Source organism: Maylandia zebra, linkage group LG22, assembly GCF_041146795.1.
Source record: "Maylandia zebra isolate NMK-2024a linkage group LG22, Mzebra_GT3a, whole genome shotgun sequence".
NCBI lineage: Eukaryota > Metazoa > Chordata > Actinopteri > Cichliformes > Cichlidae > Maylandia > Maylandia zebra.
This window is the reverse complement of record NC_135187.1, coordinates 20275301-20292176: the sequence shown is the minus strand read 5'-3', so window position 1 is coordinate 20292176 and position 16876 is coordinate 20275301. Positions and strand designations below refer to the sequence as shown.

Below are 16876 nucleotides of genomic sequence, written 5' to 3'. Positions count from 1 at the left end.
AAGATGCCACTCACATTCTGTCTGTCTCCCGTCAGGTGAGCAAACTCCACCATCTCGTTGCCAAACTGGCTGAAAATCTGAACAAATTCCTGGAAGGTGCTGACTCTTTCCAGATGATCGAGCGTTACCAGAACCTGAAAGCAGGAAGAACATCAGAGTAGCACTGGAAATGGCCACATAGTTTGGTATCATAGGCAGTATAAAACCTGGTCGTTGCTTTTGGGTTAGAAAGATGAAGCCACTGTGGAAGTGCTTTAAACCTGGATTCTACTTGAAGGCCACCGAATGGTGACCGGTTTTACAAACACATGTCACACTCTGAACGCATGACAATCATGGGTGACAGTTTAGGATCAAGTAAATAAGGACTCGGTCAAAAGGCCAAGAGGCAGGTCTGCAATCATTTGGCAACCACCAGTTGTGAACAGTGTTTATTACGTCAAGCAATAATTTTCATCCACGACCACTTTTTATGAAAAAACAAGACGATCACTTAATAAAAACAAATGCACGAGCTCAGACGCAATGTTGAAGTGTCCTGACACTTTCATCAATGAATAAAAACAAGATGAAAATGTTCTGAAAAGACAATTTCCAATCAGAACTAAGTTTGGATTGAAGGTGATCTAATCAGATGTAATCCCCTTCGTGCAGTAAGGTCAGACGCACACATTTAATCTGCTGTTGACAAACAGGGTGCGAAGGAGCCAAGCTCCTTGTTTGTCACCCACCATGTGGAGCAACTCTCACGGTAAAAACACAAAACTAAAAATAAATAGAATTTGGAGGCTTAAATTATGACTAAACCTAAATGTAATTTTAGTCAAAAGACTAAAGCTAAAGCAAAACCAAAAACAGCTGTCAAAATTAACACCAGTTGTGAAGAAAAAACAAATATTCCCCGAATAGTTGGTGAATGGTTGCTGAGGCAGTCGTGTGGAAAATGAGTGCCAAAGTCGGAGTCATGCAGGTTGGCTAGGACCTGCCTGTAAGGAAAAATAAGAAGTCCCCAGTCAGTTAGCAAATAACTTTGGTTGCTAGCATATTGATGTGGAAGAAATGGACTTCTCTACAAACACTGTCCAGCTACCCTCTGAGCTGCAGTGAAACTTCATGGTTAAAAAGGTGCAACTTTTATTTTTGAAGATGAAACCTCTCCATTTCCGATGCGTGTCCCACTTGCAGACAAACACGAAAAAACTACAGGAAACCACGGCAATCTGGTAGCAACCAAAGCAGTCACTAGGATGTCTTTGGTGTAGCACTTTCTTTTCAACCAATTTCATCCAGCAATAGTCACAAACCTTCAGGATCCACTGCCAGCAATGCCAATAATTACCAGTTGGAGAATAAAAATGTTTCCCATAACAACTGGTGGTATCATACGCAATGGCCAACAATTGAGCAATGAGTGCAAGACATCATACGAGAAACCTGAATTGAAGTTTGAGGGAAAGAATGCCTTGACATGACCTCTGTTAGAAAGTTCCTCGTGACTTTGTGGACCCAGTCACTCATTTTGGGTCATATTGAACAAAAAATTAAGTCTATTTTCAAATCTTAGTCAGTGGATACCGGAAGATTATCCATGGTAAGCTCATTGGCTATTGACAAGTGATTCCCAGTTAGCCAATGAGCAAGCTATTTCACACTCCTTGCCGCAGTCGGGTTTTTGAAACCAAATTGGCAACATTTAAAATGATCTCTGTGCTTCAGAAAACGGTAAAAAAAAAAAATTTCATGGCAGCGACATTCATCTTTTATACTGTCTATGTTGATGAGAATATTAGTAGGGAGACTAAAAACATGATTTGCCATACTAGAGTAAATATATGCTTTTATTTCTGTCAACCTCATCCTGCCGTTTGTTGCATTGACAGTTCAATGTGATAGAAGTGTATTAGCAGTATCTTTTTTACATTGATTTGCATTACATTTATGCTAGCCAATGAGGCCATGCTAGCATACCGAGCATAAGCAGCTTTTATCCATGCCATGCAAAGAGGAGGAAGAGGTATAATTGCGTTTGCCAATAATGGAGAGCAGGGGGCTGTCGACTGTCTGTCGAAACGAGGCTAACCAGTCATGATTAGGGCCCATTTCCATTCTTGACTCATTCTACAGAGCTACATCTGTATCACATTGTCTGGCTAAGAGCATAGCCAAGTACGACAGAGAGAGACAGTCTCTGGTTCTGCGTTTTTATGTGGTTGCTAAATGTGCTGTTTCCCTTCAATTACCTCCAGAGCACTTCTTCAGAGAGCCAGTGCTTATCTGTTAGGACATAAAGGACTCAGGATGGAGTTTGCTAGTGTGTGCGCGTGCGCACGTGCATGTGTGTGTATTTCTGTGTGGACCAAAACGTGTAGAAGATAAACAAAGCAAGCGAACCCATTCATGTGGTTATATGGCTATGGCTCACGTCCGTTATGACTCACCTTGTTGCGTGATGTGATTATCTGTTTGATGACGATGCGGTCGGCCAGCACCAGGACTTTGGTGACAGAAGAGAGGAGCAATCGAGCAGCCTTCACCATCGCTGTCCTATCACTGAACACTGTGACACGTCCATCCAACTGGGACGGCAAGGCCGAGCCAACATCTGTCAGCTGGGCTATGGCATCACCTGTGAGGGACAGCGTGGGTCATCAAGCCACAATGGTAGAACTTTAAACCATCTGAGATGATACACTGTTTGACATTACTTCACCTGCAGATAAAGATGAATGCTATATTAACGGTTATGAGTGTTCTTTTTTATTCTCATCCAAAAAAAGCCTAATTGTATGTTAAAATAAAAGTAGTTTCACTAAACTTAATCTCTGAGATCAAACACAGCTTCACACATGAAAATTAAATATAGTTTGTTTTTTTGACATCAGTTCTTTATAAGCTTGTGTATATTGTAATTATACCAACAGAGGTTTTTTTTGCTATCCACCATCTGTTTTAGAGGGGGGTTGTTTCTACACCTCGCCAAATACGTGAGCTGGAAACAAAAAGAAAACAGGTTATTTTGAAATGATCTATTGGCCGAGAAGCAGGGGGGGGGAAAGAAGAAAAAAAAAAAAGTTGTGCTCGGTACAAGTCTGCTTTTTAAATGCTTTTAATGTGTTTATGTTATGTAAGAAGTCCAGTTCTAGTTGGGCTATATCCAGCAGGGACGTTTTTTGGACTTTTTAACTCTGTTTATAAAAACTGAAAAATCAGATTAGGCAGTGAAAGGTCAAGTCACACGGCCCAAAAGCTCACTTTGAAGAGGCCATGGAAACTTGGTTGGCCCTGAACACTTTCTGACTTTGTGTCAGGCTATCCAAAAAGGATCTTATCCTATTTGTGGAGTCAGGCACAGAACATGCTGCAGGGTTTACATATCCCATCTGGCCTGGAAGTACTCAGAAGGATTTGCAGGATGTGGCAGGAAGAAACACCTCTAGGGCTATTTTTCTGTTGCCTTCTGTCACTGAGATCTGGACCCAGATAGGAGGAAGAAATTGGACGGATGGCCAGTCAATTGATCATGGCCTGTTAGTTATGACACTGTTATGTTGCTCCAGTGTGTCACTCTTCACCTCTGGCAGTAAAGTCTTGGACAGACTGGAACTTAGCACATTAGCATGTCTGCTATTACAACACAGCCCCCAACTTACTGGTATGCTTCCAATGTGACTTGTTTTAAGAGTTAAAAAAAAGTAGTTAGTTCAGATAATACTAATACATAATGCTCCAACCCCCCACCCCACCCCCCAACCAGAAAATAATAATTGCTCATGTCACTAATAAATGAAGGAAACAACTGAGAAACTGACTTTATTCCAGCCTATGGTTCAGTAAGTGTTATTATCTTTATAGACCACATACAACGGACCTGATGTTGTACCCAACTTTATTACAGTTGCACAATGGTTAAAAGATTGCCGGCATCACACACCACATTGCCGGCTCCTTTAGATGATCAGACAACTATTTAGACAGATATGGCTAACAACACAAAAAGGACTCACAGCAGTGTTTCTCTTCGGCTGGGCGGTTGGTCTGTGCTTATGAGAAAGCTGCGAGCAGCTATACCAGAGGTCAAGCAATCAGCCAGTTCCGAATGGGCACACTTTGGAACAGACTGTGCACTAGAACTACCCCCAAAAGGGAAGAATGTAGAGTTATACAGAGCAGGCTGAAAACCCATTACCAAAATATCCTCTATCAAGAGGAAAATGTACAGAGTTAAGAAATCCCAGCAAGAGTTCAGAGTTCAGAAAGGAAAGGGAAGGGGATAGGTCGCTAGCAAGTGCTGCAGCTTAGCTGTCCATTATGTTTGGCTGGTCCTTTAAAAGAAGCTGCAGTGAGGAACTGATTGCATCCGACAGGCTGCTTTTCAGTGCCAGCTCTGCTAACCAGTTAAAACATTTGAGGCCCGCCTCACAAAGAATGCTGCACAACCCCCCCGTGACCACGACCAGGGTAGATAACAGAGGCCTGATCCAACTCTCGCCTCTCCATTAGCAGAATATAAATTGTGCCCGGCACAGATTTTCATAATCTTGAGTTGAAATCAAACCTATCCTACTGAGCCTTTACGTGTCAAATCTATCTGTTCATGTACAAAGCAGTTTTGCCCAACACAAAAAGTTGTGTGCCGTGTGAATGAATTCTGCTTTTTTTCCCTGAATCATCGACTCTTTATTGATAAGTGAAAACCAGACGGTGTAGTCTGTTGTATGCTGGTATATTGCCTGGATCAGGCACATTACACTTAGAATCTTATATAATCTCACTTTCAACTACATAACAACTTACAAAATTAATATGTACCCCACCACCTCAGTTGTACTGTGTGTAGTGCAGGCTAGTGCAAGTGATAACAACTATCTAAACTAAGGGTTGTGAGAACATTTGGAATCTGACATCTGACAGGAAGCCAGAGAGTGTATAGGTGCCAACATTGCTGTAGCCGTGTTTCTGTGTCATTCATATGTCATATGCTACTTAGATAAAACATTTTGATAGTTTACTTTACGCAAATTCATTCTCATCCTGATCCCATCTACCCTTCTTTGACATCTTGGGAAGAAAGGGAAAGGCAGAAATCCGGGAAATGTGAGAATGACACTAAGAAACTGAGTGAAACTGACAGAGACAGAGATCCAGCACAGATTGCCTTCACTGACCTGCCTCATTGGATCCCTGCGACGCGCCGATGATGGGTAGCATCTAATTAAACTAGTGCTTTCAGCCTGCTTTTATTTCATTCATTACAGCGCACACAAGGCTGAAGCCTGCCTGATTAAACTCTCCCTGCGGCTAGGTATTAGAGAAATGTCAATCCTTCACTAACTAGCCCTGCTTTCTCCCAGAGACTTTAACAAAATCTAAGAGAAAAGACCTTTTTTATCATCCCTCAAGACGCCTCCATTATTTTATTTTATTTTTTTAAATAGTCAGAGACTAGGAAAAAAAAGGGGGGGAAAGTTTTTTTTTTTAAATCAGGGAACAATTGTACCGACTGTCAGTATAAGTATGAGGGAAAACTGTGAAAACACCTCCCTGAGAGCAAAGCAAGAACTGGAATAAATTAGTCACAGTGGGCAAGCAACACACACGCACACACAGGTGCACACATACACTTTACTTGGTTTTACCTCAGCGCACACAGCTTCACAAACACACACACACACACACACACTTTCTCATCAGTCTATTCTCCTCCTCCCACCAGCGCTCTCTTTGTTTGAGTTTTAGCAGTCTTTACAAATCAGCACTGTGAGAGGATTAAAGCTACACAAGCTGGTTCCCACAACATAAACCTATTATCACGGTGTTGAGGCTAAATTCTTATCCGCTGCGATATTGTTTCCGGTTTGCTCTGTAGAAGGCTAAATGAGGTCCTTGTTTTGTCTGATAAGATTGCAAGAGTTGGCAGAGATGAAGAAAAGTTACACTTGCAAGTGATAACAACTATCTAAACTAAGGGTTGTGAGAACATTTGGACTGACAGGAAGCCAGAGAGTCTATATTTTTAGACAGGATCTTAAAAAGGCAATACAAAGGGAAGTGCTAAAAACAGTGGGAAAAGCAAATCTCTCACAAAAACATCACCTTGTCTTTTCCATCTTCAGTTAGAGCTAACAGTTCGCTCTTTCTTGTCTTTTAACACTGGTGGCTACTTTTTTGACCTCCTCCTAGCATCTCTCATCAAACCCCAGGTACAGGTTTCAGTGTCAACAGATATGTTATGCATTTCTAGCTTAGTCATAAAGAAATAAATAAAAAGACCGTAGCCTTGCAATGAGCAGGAAGAAAAAAATTAATAAATGAAAATGAGACTGGCAGCCTGTCCAGGGTGTACCTTGCCTTTTGCCCTATGATAGCTGGGATAGCCCCCGACCCTGATAAACATAAGCAGAAGAGGACGGATGGATGGAAAAAAAATGAGGGGTTTCCTGCTGGGTGGTAACCTGTCTTCAAACAACTGTCTGTCAGACAGACTGGTGAAGGTTTACAAACAAATGCCATTTAATTGCCAACACGTTGCAATCAGTCTGAGCTGAGGAACACGACTCGTCTGCAACCCGTCTCCTTACTACAGGAGACTCAAATCAACTTTTTCTTGGTATATTCCTACATAAAACAATAGTTGCAGATTGCGTAAGTCAGCAACTATGTCACTATTTCTGGAGGAATTTCTGTTTCAGATGTATGAGAATCAAACTGGACTCTGAATGTAAGTAATTAATGTGAATTTCTGTGTATGTAGACAGCAACAGATTTTCAAAAGATGCTACCAGACTTACAGTTTGTGCTGATTTATCACCGTAAACTGCTGTATTATAGAAAACCGACTGCATGTAACACAACCCAAACTAATACCAGACTGATAACAGACTAGCTGCGCCTGGCTGCGAGTGGTCGCAAACTTCGATCCTCTTTTCAAAGCCAATACTTTAAATGGCAAAGAGATTACAAGCTGGGGCGGTAACAAAATATTGACCATGTGCTATAGTCTCCAACCTCCATCTCAATAATGAGATGGAGGTTAAAGCAGGTTTAAATAGCATGCATATGAAATTTGCCGAAAACATCCAAACAAATCTGCTCCGATCTGCTCAGGGTTATGAAGAAATGGTTTGCACTGCATCCCGGGAGAGAGGGCAACTATTAAATGCTCAACTCAACTCCAGGACCTCATGAGCATGTTTTAGAACTTGGGCTGAAACCCTGAAATGTTCAGCATAATAACTTTATCAGAAAAATCCCATTAGGGTATCCAATATTATATAATCTGTAGTATTGCTACTACTACTAATACCACTAATCTTAATATAATGATTGTAGTGTATGTTTGTATGTCTGTGCCTTAACATAAGACACATTACATAGAATGTTTCATCCATAATAATTAAACTTCCAAGGACACCAGGATTATCCACATCGATATAGCTTTTGGGAAGAATATTTACAGAACACTTAGATCTTTACAAATGTAGAGATGTTAGTAGAGAATCTCTCTTTAGAGATGCAGCCGTGGAGAGAAATCAACACAGAAAAGGTCAATTAATATAAATCGATGGGAAAATATGATTGGTTCTTCAAACAGGTTATAAATATGTATCTGCATAACAAAGAAACTATCAATTTCTGTTTGAGGTGCTGAATATTAGGGGAACTACAACCCTTTTAATCTCACCAACAGCCTGCTGCATAAAGTCTCCTATTTCCTTCTATCAGAATCCATTATGCAGTGCTTCCCAAGCCCACATACACACATTAATTCCCTCACTCTACACAGCACCCTTGGGTGCAGCAGCACTTTTTCATATTTTACTTCCAACCTAATAACGGCAATGTGTTTAGAGCACTCTGGAGGTCCTCTGGTGTAATACTGTTTGACAGCCAGGCTGTTCAGACTAATCGAAATTTGATAAAATTTGATAAGACTGAAGCCTGAAGGTGATGCTCGATGCTTTATGAAACTGCCGTTGGTTGTCTTAACAAAACACTGATGAGAAGCCTGCAGCTTATTGGATAACCAGGTCAATACACCCTCAGTGGAAAAAACAGAGCATCATAAAGAAATGACCAAGTTTACTACAGGAAAATAAAGGATCCATCACGAAGAAGCCTTTACGATAAAAAAAAAACAACCCAACAACACTTACTTTATACATCAAACACATAAAAAGGAGTGAAAGCTAGAAAACAAACACTCCACTATGTGCTACGTTTATGTGCAGCAGTTCAGTAAAAATGTCAAGTAAGAACGAGGCCCAACCAAAGATGCTCACCTGCTCTGCGAGCTTCGAAGCAGGCTTGACCCATCTCATCCTTCAGCTCCTGGTTCTCTGCGGCGATGGCCTCCCCGACTGCTACAAAACGCCCCACTGCTACACTCACCGCCTGGCCCACCCTGTGTATAGCTGCCAGGGTGCGCTCTGACTTCTTTGGCTTGTCTTTGTGGTTGATCAGAGTGGTGATCTGCAGGAACGAGTGGAGAAAGGAAAAAACAGGAAAGCAGGACAGCCTTGTTAGAAAACAGATTCGGCTGTAATTCTCGTGCTTTTGTTTAAAAAACAGTGAGGAGGGGGTGAGTCTTTGAGCAACGGGCCAGTTTTTGAGGCTGTAATATAGTTTATCCTATAGCATACACCATCTTCTATAAACAATATATAGCATCTGCCATATGTGTCTGTGGGACATGCACCCAGTACGATAGAAGACCAGTTACAAACACCAGTTTGCTCATGTTTACGCACATCTTCTGTGACCTATACACAGAAACGCGTGTATAGGTGGGCCCTTTAGTGGTAATTGAGAATATTAATAATAAATGAGCTGGACCAATTAGCATCCATTATTTATTGATCGCTTCTATTCTCTCCAGTTGTTACTATCATCATCACTTTGAGTATGTGGCTACGAATGAGGGGCACGTGTGTGTGCCAAACCATTTGGGTCAGGAAATGGCGGGTGGTGATTTTAATTGGTCTATGGCTGTAGGTGGTCCAAGTAGGGGTGGGGGGGCTTTTGTGGTAAAGTCTTTGAGGGGCTGCAGAACCTATGCTGCCTCTGCTGAGTTCAGATGGCTGAACAAACAGCATCCTGACACAGGAATGTTACGCAGCAGGTTGTGGATTTTCCTCTGCCAAAAGATTCTGAATGAGACCCTTTGAAATGTGACCTGATAGATTTAAACGACTATAACACATTTAAATATCAGATGTCTTGAAAAGCTGTTTCTTTTAATAAAAAGAAATTTAAAAAAAAACATAAAAAAAACCCACAAGTGTGTCATCAGGAAAACTGTTACTTTCTTACTCGTACATTTGTAATGTAAGGTGTGAAATGCATTCGGCGTGACTGTCAACGACCAGCGCCATCTCATTCTGTGCAGGATTCTTTAATGTTTGCTCAGATTTTCCAACATTCAGTTCATCTTTTTTTTGTGTACATTGCAAATCATTTTAAAATATGTTTCATGCAGCTTTTTCTACACAAAACACATATCTAGAACGTTCATAACCTAAACCATTGAAAAAAATACTTATGTACTTCACAAATTTACAAATATTTATCTGCATGACAAAGAAACTATACATTTCTGTGCAAGACTTATACAGAAAAACTCAGCCTTACTGTAAAATCTAAGTATCTGTGTAGATTAAACTGTGCTTTGGCAGTCCATTTCAATGGAGTGGGACAATGGAGCCCTTTCTCTTGAAGAGACACTCTTTGAAACATTGCGTGGAACATTTTTGCCATGTAACTTGTAATTTATTTTGCCGTCTTATTTTAAGATTTTATTGGTGTTCACTTCGGTGCTGATTCACCCAATGTCAATTAGGGCTGCCACGATTAGTCGACTAGTCACGATTACGTCGACTATCAAAATCGTCGACGACTGATTTAATAGTCGACGTGTCGTTTGAAGCTTTGTAAGATCCTGAAAGACGCAGGAATAAGTAGCAGGATTTAAGAGTGTAATAACAGACTGAAACAGAAGATGGCAGCACTGCATGTACAAGGATGCCAACTGCCGTTAAACCCCGAAGAAGAAGAAGCTGTGTCCCAGAATTCATAGCGCGGCCCAGCTCAGTTTCCAACAATGGTGGCAGCTAGTTGGTTTTACTCTTATTATTCTTTCTGGGTCACAAAATAAATGTTTAACATATTTTTAGGCGAGAATGTAGCTGTGTAAACCTCAAATATCTGCTCAGTTTATCAAGACACCACATATTTTCAAAAGTGCTCCGACGTTTTCAGAGACGTCTGTTACCCACTAGCTCGATAGCTAGCCGGAGGCTAGGCTAGGCTAACTAGAGCCGTGAGAACACCGGACTCCCGGCAAATCGTTTTCAAACCGACCGCCGTCTTTCGCTACTCAGGTTAAATATATATATAAGTCACTTAGATAACTTCAAAATGTTATTGTTTGGCTTTTTTTAGTATTTTATTTGTTCCTGAGTAAATCGGTTTGGCTGAGATTAAAGTTTTTACACAGCTGAATAAACGTCAAGCAGACAGCTGATTATCAGAAGTGTGAGATGCTCAAGAATTTACTCCGGTGTCCTGTTATATTTTAGATAGCAAGGAGTTTATTAAACCACAACAATCTGCAGATTTCATTAAAATTTAATAAACTATCATCTTGTCTTTATTTTTAGTTAGCACATACCTTAAACACTTAAAGCTGTAAGCTAATGATAGTTATATAAGAGCAGATGCTGCTGGTGCAATAAGCTGTATGTCCAATGGATGATGATCTGATTAGTCGACTAATCGCAAAAATAATCGGTGACTAGTCGACTATCAAAATAATCGTTTGTGGCAGCCCTAATGTCAATTTAGATTTGATTAACTTCAGCACCAGGAAGATAAAACAAAGAATTCTACAAGAAAATTGCCTGTAAAGACAATTTTAATGTTTTATTTTCGTTTGTGCACACTGTACACAACCTCTCATCATTTCCTTACAACAAAAAAATAGGACAAGGATGCATGTGTGTTTGTCCTTTTTTCCCCCTTTGAGTGCTGTTTACTGTTCAGTGATTTGTGTTACTTTGACCCTTTTGCACTCCAACACATTTGGGGGTTATCCTTTCATTTTAGTGTCCTCTGTGGGTTACACAAAGGTAGAAGCCGAGGTAGAACATGTCCGGTATTTCATTCAGACTTAGTGTTTCTCAGACCCTCATGATGACTTGGAAGTCTTTTGTTTGCTCGTAGAAAATACTAAAAATATATTTTACTTGAAGACGAAGTACCTTGATAATAATTATCACGATTACATTTCCACCACATAATCTTAAGCAAGGATTTTCTTCTACCTGCCCCACCGCGGGGTGGGCAGTCAGCAGCTTGAAGCGCTCCTTTGTAAACCTACAACCAGCTTTATGAGCCAAACAGCACATCCAACAAGGCCACAAAGTTGAGTAGTTAGTTTAAGCACCACAATATACAAGCAAAACACACACCACCTGGATTTGTTCAACAGAGTTATACTGGAAGGTATAAAAGGTGGTTTCTTGTCCCTCCATTGTAATGATAATAACTTATATCAACAGAAAGAGCCGATGACATAAATTTGCAGTTCTGACAATGTCAAAAATTTAGACGTAAACATTCACCAGACACTTAATTAGCTACACTGGCTCAATAATGCAAATCTAATCAGCCAATCTCAAGGCAGCAACTTGTATTTAGGCAGGTAGACATGGTAAGAAAGCAACACTGACTCAAATAACTACTCATTACAACCAAGGCAGAGGACCTCTGAATGTACAGCATGTCAAACTTTGAAGCAGATGGGCTACAGCAGCTGGAGATTGAGACTACAATTCACACAGCCCAAAACTGGATATTAGAGGATTGAAAAAATGTTGTCTGGTCTGATGAATCTCAACATTCAAATGGAAAAGTGAGAATTTTGGCATAAACAACATGAAAGCATGAATCCATCCTGTCTTGTATCAACGGTTCAGGCTGATACAAGCGTAATGGTGCGGATCACATTTTCTTGGCACACTTTGGCACCCTTGGAACCAGCTGAACATTGTTTGGGCATCAGACCCTACCTGAGTATTGTGCTGAACATGTCCATCTCTTTATAATCACAGTGTGCCCACCTTCTGATGGTTGCTTCCAGCAGGATAATACTGCATCTCAATCCAAAAGATCATCTTTGAGATTTTGTTGGAACAGGAGATTCATATCATGGATGTGCAACCGATGAATCTGCAGCAACTGTGTGATGCTATCACCTATATACACACAGGCCAAAATCTCTGAGGACTGCTTCCACTACCTTGTTGAAGCTATACAATAAGGAATTAAAGCAGTTCTGAAGGGTCCAACCCAGTACTAATAAAGTGGTCTCTGAATATATATACACTATTGGTTTCACATGATAAGCTGTACTGGCAGCTACAAGGCTGAAATAAATCATCTGTGCCTTGATTCTCTGTTGTTTTTCTCTACACGTACCCCTCTTTCACTTGTCACAATTTTTCCCCTCATTCTCCATCCAATGACACACTATTGTTTTCAAGCAAGATCATGACCCTAAAGCGCTCTTAAAGCCCTTCTTTTAGTCTGTCACTCGTCACTTTATATATTGCCTTAGTACAAGAGGCTCTCTTCCTGCAAGCCTAGTGTTTTTCACTGAGTCATCCACACAGAGTGGGATACTCCTAACGAAAAAAAACAGTGCCGTCTGGCTGGACATTATGCAGCCTATCAGAAGATATTAGATCACTGTGACACATGATTCACATCTACGTCATAAAGAGACTGTTGTTCAATATTAAGTGGAGTTCATGTTATACAACAGACCTAATTGTTGCTTTTGTGATGTAAAATGCATTTCTGATGACTGAAGCGTTTCACTCAGCAGGGTGCATGCATGTCTGCACAACACGGTGCGCATGCTTTTCCTAAAAGACTTGTACAAGGAAAGGGACGTGAACACACACGGCACGAATCCAAAAACAAGCTTCCGATCACAGCGAGAGCACAATGGAGGGAGCTAGACTTTCAAGTGAGAGGAGAGGAAGAGAAAGTGACGGAGGGAAACTGTGTGAAACAGACAGAGTGAAACAAAAAGAAGGTTAAAAGTGACACAGAAAGACACCTCCAGTACAGCTTCCTGTGTTAACAAAAAAGCTGCAGCTGAGGTTGAAAGAGTCGAACAAATTTAACACGGCGGGTCTCTGAGAAACAAATAGAGACGAAAAGATCTCAGCGAATCACAAAGGGAGAGTTGGATTTCCTCCATTAGGGATTACTAGGTGGGTACGTTTACTGGGCTGTGCAAACAGGAACAGAGCAGGGTGGAGAAAGCATAATATTGATACAGTGCCATCGCAGAAGAGAGGCCTCTGTGTTTGTGTGTCAGAGGAACTTGACACAAACACAGAGGGAGGAGAGTTCATGTTCATTTTACATTTATTTTTAAAAAAGATTAAATTTTCAGGTTTTTGAAAAAACTAAATGGCATTTTTTTAGGTGTTTTAACTTATAGCTACTGGAAATCCAGTGGATACTTTTGCATCCCAAATCTCACCTTCATATGACTTTATATTTAGGCCCATTTATAGAAATTACCTCTAGACCCGAGCAATACTTTCTGATGTCTTGATTTGAAGAATTAAAACTATTTTGAGGTCAAAGGTTATGATTTGACTGTATTTTACACACCTGAATACTCTCTTACAATTTCAGCCTTCTTCACTTCACTCCTCTGACACACACGCACGCACGCTGTGTCTGAATGCCAATGAGCACTGAACCAAGCAGCATCGGGCCCAAAGCCTCCAAACCCCACTGAAGATTTACATAGTATGAAATCCAATGAATGAGCACAAACGTTGCTCTAGATGAAAAAGTCAAAAACCCTGACAGATCTGTTTATGGACGGGGATAACTGAATACCTCTGCAACCTAAAAAAACAAAATTAAAAAACCGCACATCCTCCCTCCTGTAATAGTTGAGTCCTTGCGCTTTACTGACGTGAATACTGAAGGCTTTGCTGTGGGGGAAAAACAGCTTAATCTTCCATGTGACTTGATGAATGTGTGGAGCCAGGCTGCAATGCACATGTTGCTATTTGAAGTGGTCCATTTACCCTTGGTACTCTCTTACATACAGTGTGTACAGTACACACAGAGTTCTGTATACACGTTTTCCCCTCTCACAGTAACACTGGTTCGCAACCAGTTAATTCCAAACCATTTACCTCTCTTCTCTTGTGAATAATTACGATAGCAATTACAAGGTCATAAAAGAAATGATAACAGCATACACTTAGCAACACAATACACAGAGTCCACCCACTGGTAAGCAGGAAATCTAGACTAACACCTCAAGGACACAGTGACTGACTATAAATCAGAGGGTAACAAAAGCTGGGAACATTTGCGGCTGCTTCCCGTGGCTACTGACTGAATGGCAGTACTAGGTGAAAGTTTGGCATTATCTGAGTCATTCTTTTCTTTTTCTCTGCCTGTTTTTTTTCTGTTCTCATTTAGATGTATGAACGTCTAGATAAATGGGTGTTGCTGTGGAGGAGAAATCGAATTTACTCAAAACAGATCAATTCAGAGCCTCTTCTCCGATGGCAAATTTGCATCAATCTTGTCATTTAATAAAAGCAAAGGCAGCAAGATAAACGTGAGTATGAACAAGCTGATCCTACAGCCCTGATGGGGCCCTATTAAACACACATTGTTGACATTTATTACAATAATTGCTTGCTCGGCAAGTGTTGTGTTGGTCTCCTTATTCATCTAATTTATATCTGTGCTTCTAAGCTTCACTTTCCCTCCCGATAAAGGGAATTTATCTGAAGCAAAGAGACTTTTTTCTAGAGTTTAGACAGAAATAGCTACAAATCCAGCTAATGGAACTATGTGGGGGGGAAAAATACCCATCCATGTGTGGTGACAGCAGAGCTCTTTTCCCCTTTTTTGCCCCCGTAAGCATTTTCATGCATATTTGCAGATACAGGTATTTGATTTGCTGGAGAACTGCTGCATGTTTTTTTCCTCCCTTTTTGGGTACAAAAGAAGGAGGTGACAGCTCGTGAAAAGAGAAGCGGATGAGGTGGAAAGAACTAAAAAGAGAGTTTTGACATCTTGGTCATATTTAGCTGCTGAATGGATGAAAATGAGTTTTGTTGTGCTTTTTCCTTTAAAACCCTTGGTAGAACCTGGGACCATTTCGTGGCCTTTCCGTTTTTTAATTCCACGCCATTTCCACTGTGTTTAATGGAGTATAGCCAAATTTTCAAACATGTATTTTTTTCCCATTTTATTTTAAAATTTCAGTCTGAGTTTTTTAAATGAGCTTAAATGGCTGAATAAAAGGCATACATCCACTACCGAACCTCGTGGCCGATTTGTGCCCCATTGAAACCCATTATAAACGCTATTTTTCACGCCAGAAAAATTACGGTCAAAGGGATCGTCAGGTTTCCGGCTTAGGTTTCGTTTTGGACTACAGGCCTTAGAGTTGTAATTTTTTTATTTGTCCACCGGGTGGCGCCCTTGCTCCACATGTGACGCCTGCTGGAACATACACATGTTCTCCAGCGGCCTGCTCGAGACAGATACCCGGAAAAGGCACACTAATTTCCCGCGTACAGCAGCAGCTTGGCCCGCTGCTCGTTCCGGACCATTTTCTGCCCTTAGGTTCGTTTGATTTTTTTTTTTTTTTTTAAATCAACAGGAAATGACGTATTTGTTTTCACGTGGTAGCGGAACCATATGCTCCGGCGCTGCGCGAAACACACCCGCGGCAGAGGCACTCCTCCCCGGGGGAGCAGGAGCAGCAGCGCCGCCTGGGGACATTTTTGGCTTCTGGAAAAAAAATTAAAACCGGATCGAAATTAATGTTCGTGCCAATCTTTTGTCCATCTAAAGGCCTAATTATAATAACAATAAAATATTACTTCAAATGTTTTTTTTGGAAAATATTTAGTTTTTTTGTTTTTTGGGGCTAAAAAAACAGGGCGCTCATGTAATAAAACTGGGATTTAAAGGGTTAAAACAATGAAAATATAATTAAAACTTGACATGGATATTTTAAGCAGAAGTAGTTTTAAAAGATTGACTAATTTAAAGTAGAAAAAAATATTGATATATAACATTTTTAGAGCACTTTTGGGGCGGGACCATTTTTGGTCCCGAGGTTCACGAAAGGATGGGATTTTGAGGGTTTACCAAGTTAATCTGACTGTCTTTTTGTGTTTGTCCTTGTTGATATGTAAAGAAAAAAATACGTTCCATCTGTTAAAACTTTGGCAGCCGTCTGTTTGTGTGCGCCTAAGATTGTATCTCTCATTAAATAGACTCTACAGCCTATGGATCACTGTGAAATGGGAAAAAGAACACTTCCAGGTCTCATTTCAGCCTATTACAGCACAAAGGAATCATTGTTGCGAGGAGTACTGCACCCAAAAGGACGCCATAAGTGTTTGTGTTTTCCACTATTTTTGTTTCCCCCCCTGCTTTCCCCGTCTTTGAATATGAGCAGTGGTACCCTTGAAAAATCCAAGTTTCAGTTTGGTCTTTATTGATGCAAGGAGAGACGGGCTGGTTGTTCACCCAGGACAGCGAGAGAGAGGAAGAGAAGGAAGAAAAACACATAAGAGGAAAGGGATGAAAGTCGCAGTGAACATGCGCTTTAATGGGTGAGCAATTCCTTCCAAATTGGCCGCAAGCAGACAGGAGTTCGATGCTGCGCTGGTTGACTGCCAGACTCTAATATATGAAGAGATGAAAAGAGAGACAAGGGAGTTGGAAGTAGCGCGAACGCAGATAGATGAGGAGAGGTGAAGGGAAGAAAAGAATAAAGTCAAGGACATGTCACATCTACATCGCTCTTTAC

The 16876-nt window shown here is 40.8% G+C and overlaps 1 protein-coding gene across 2 annotated transcripts in view; it reads right to left on the bottom strand.

Annotated features, from left to right (window-relative positions):
* Positions 1–16876, bottom strand: part of ctnnal1 (catenin (cadherin-associated protein), alpha-like 1) — a 57936-nt gene that overhangs the window by 15920 nt on the left and 25140 nt on the right. For both annotated transcript variants that reach the window (XM_076878863.1, XM_004547983.3), the window contains exons 2-4: positions 8280–8469; positions 2439–2626; positions 15–134 (exon numbers count right to left, since the gene is read on the bottom strand). In XM_076878863.1, the coding sequence (XP_076734978.1) occupies positions 15–134; positions 2439–2626; positions 8280–8313 (342 nt within the window). In that variant the 5' untranslated portion in view covers positions 8314–8469. The remainder of the gene's footprint in view (positions 1–14; positions 135–2438; positions 2627–8279; positions 8470–16876) is intronic.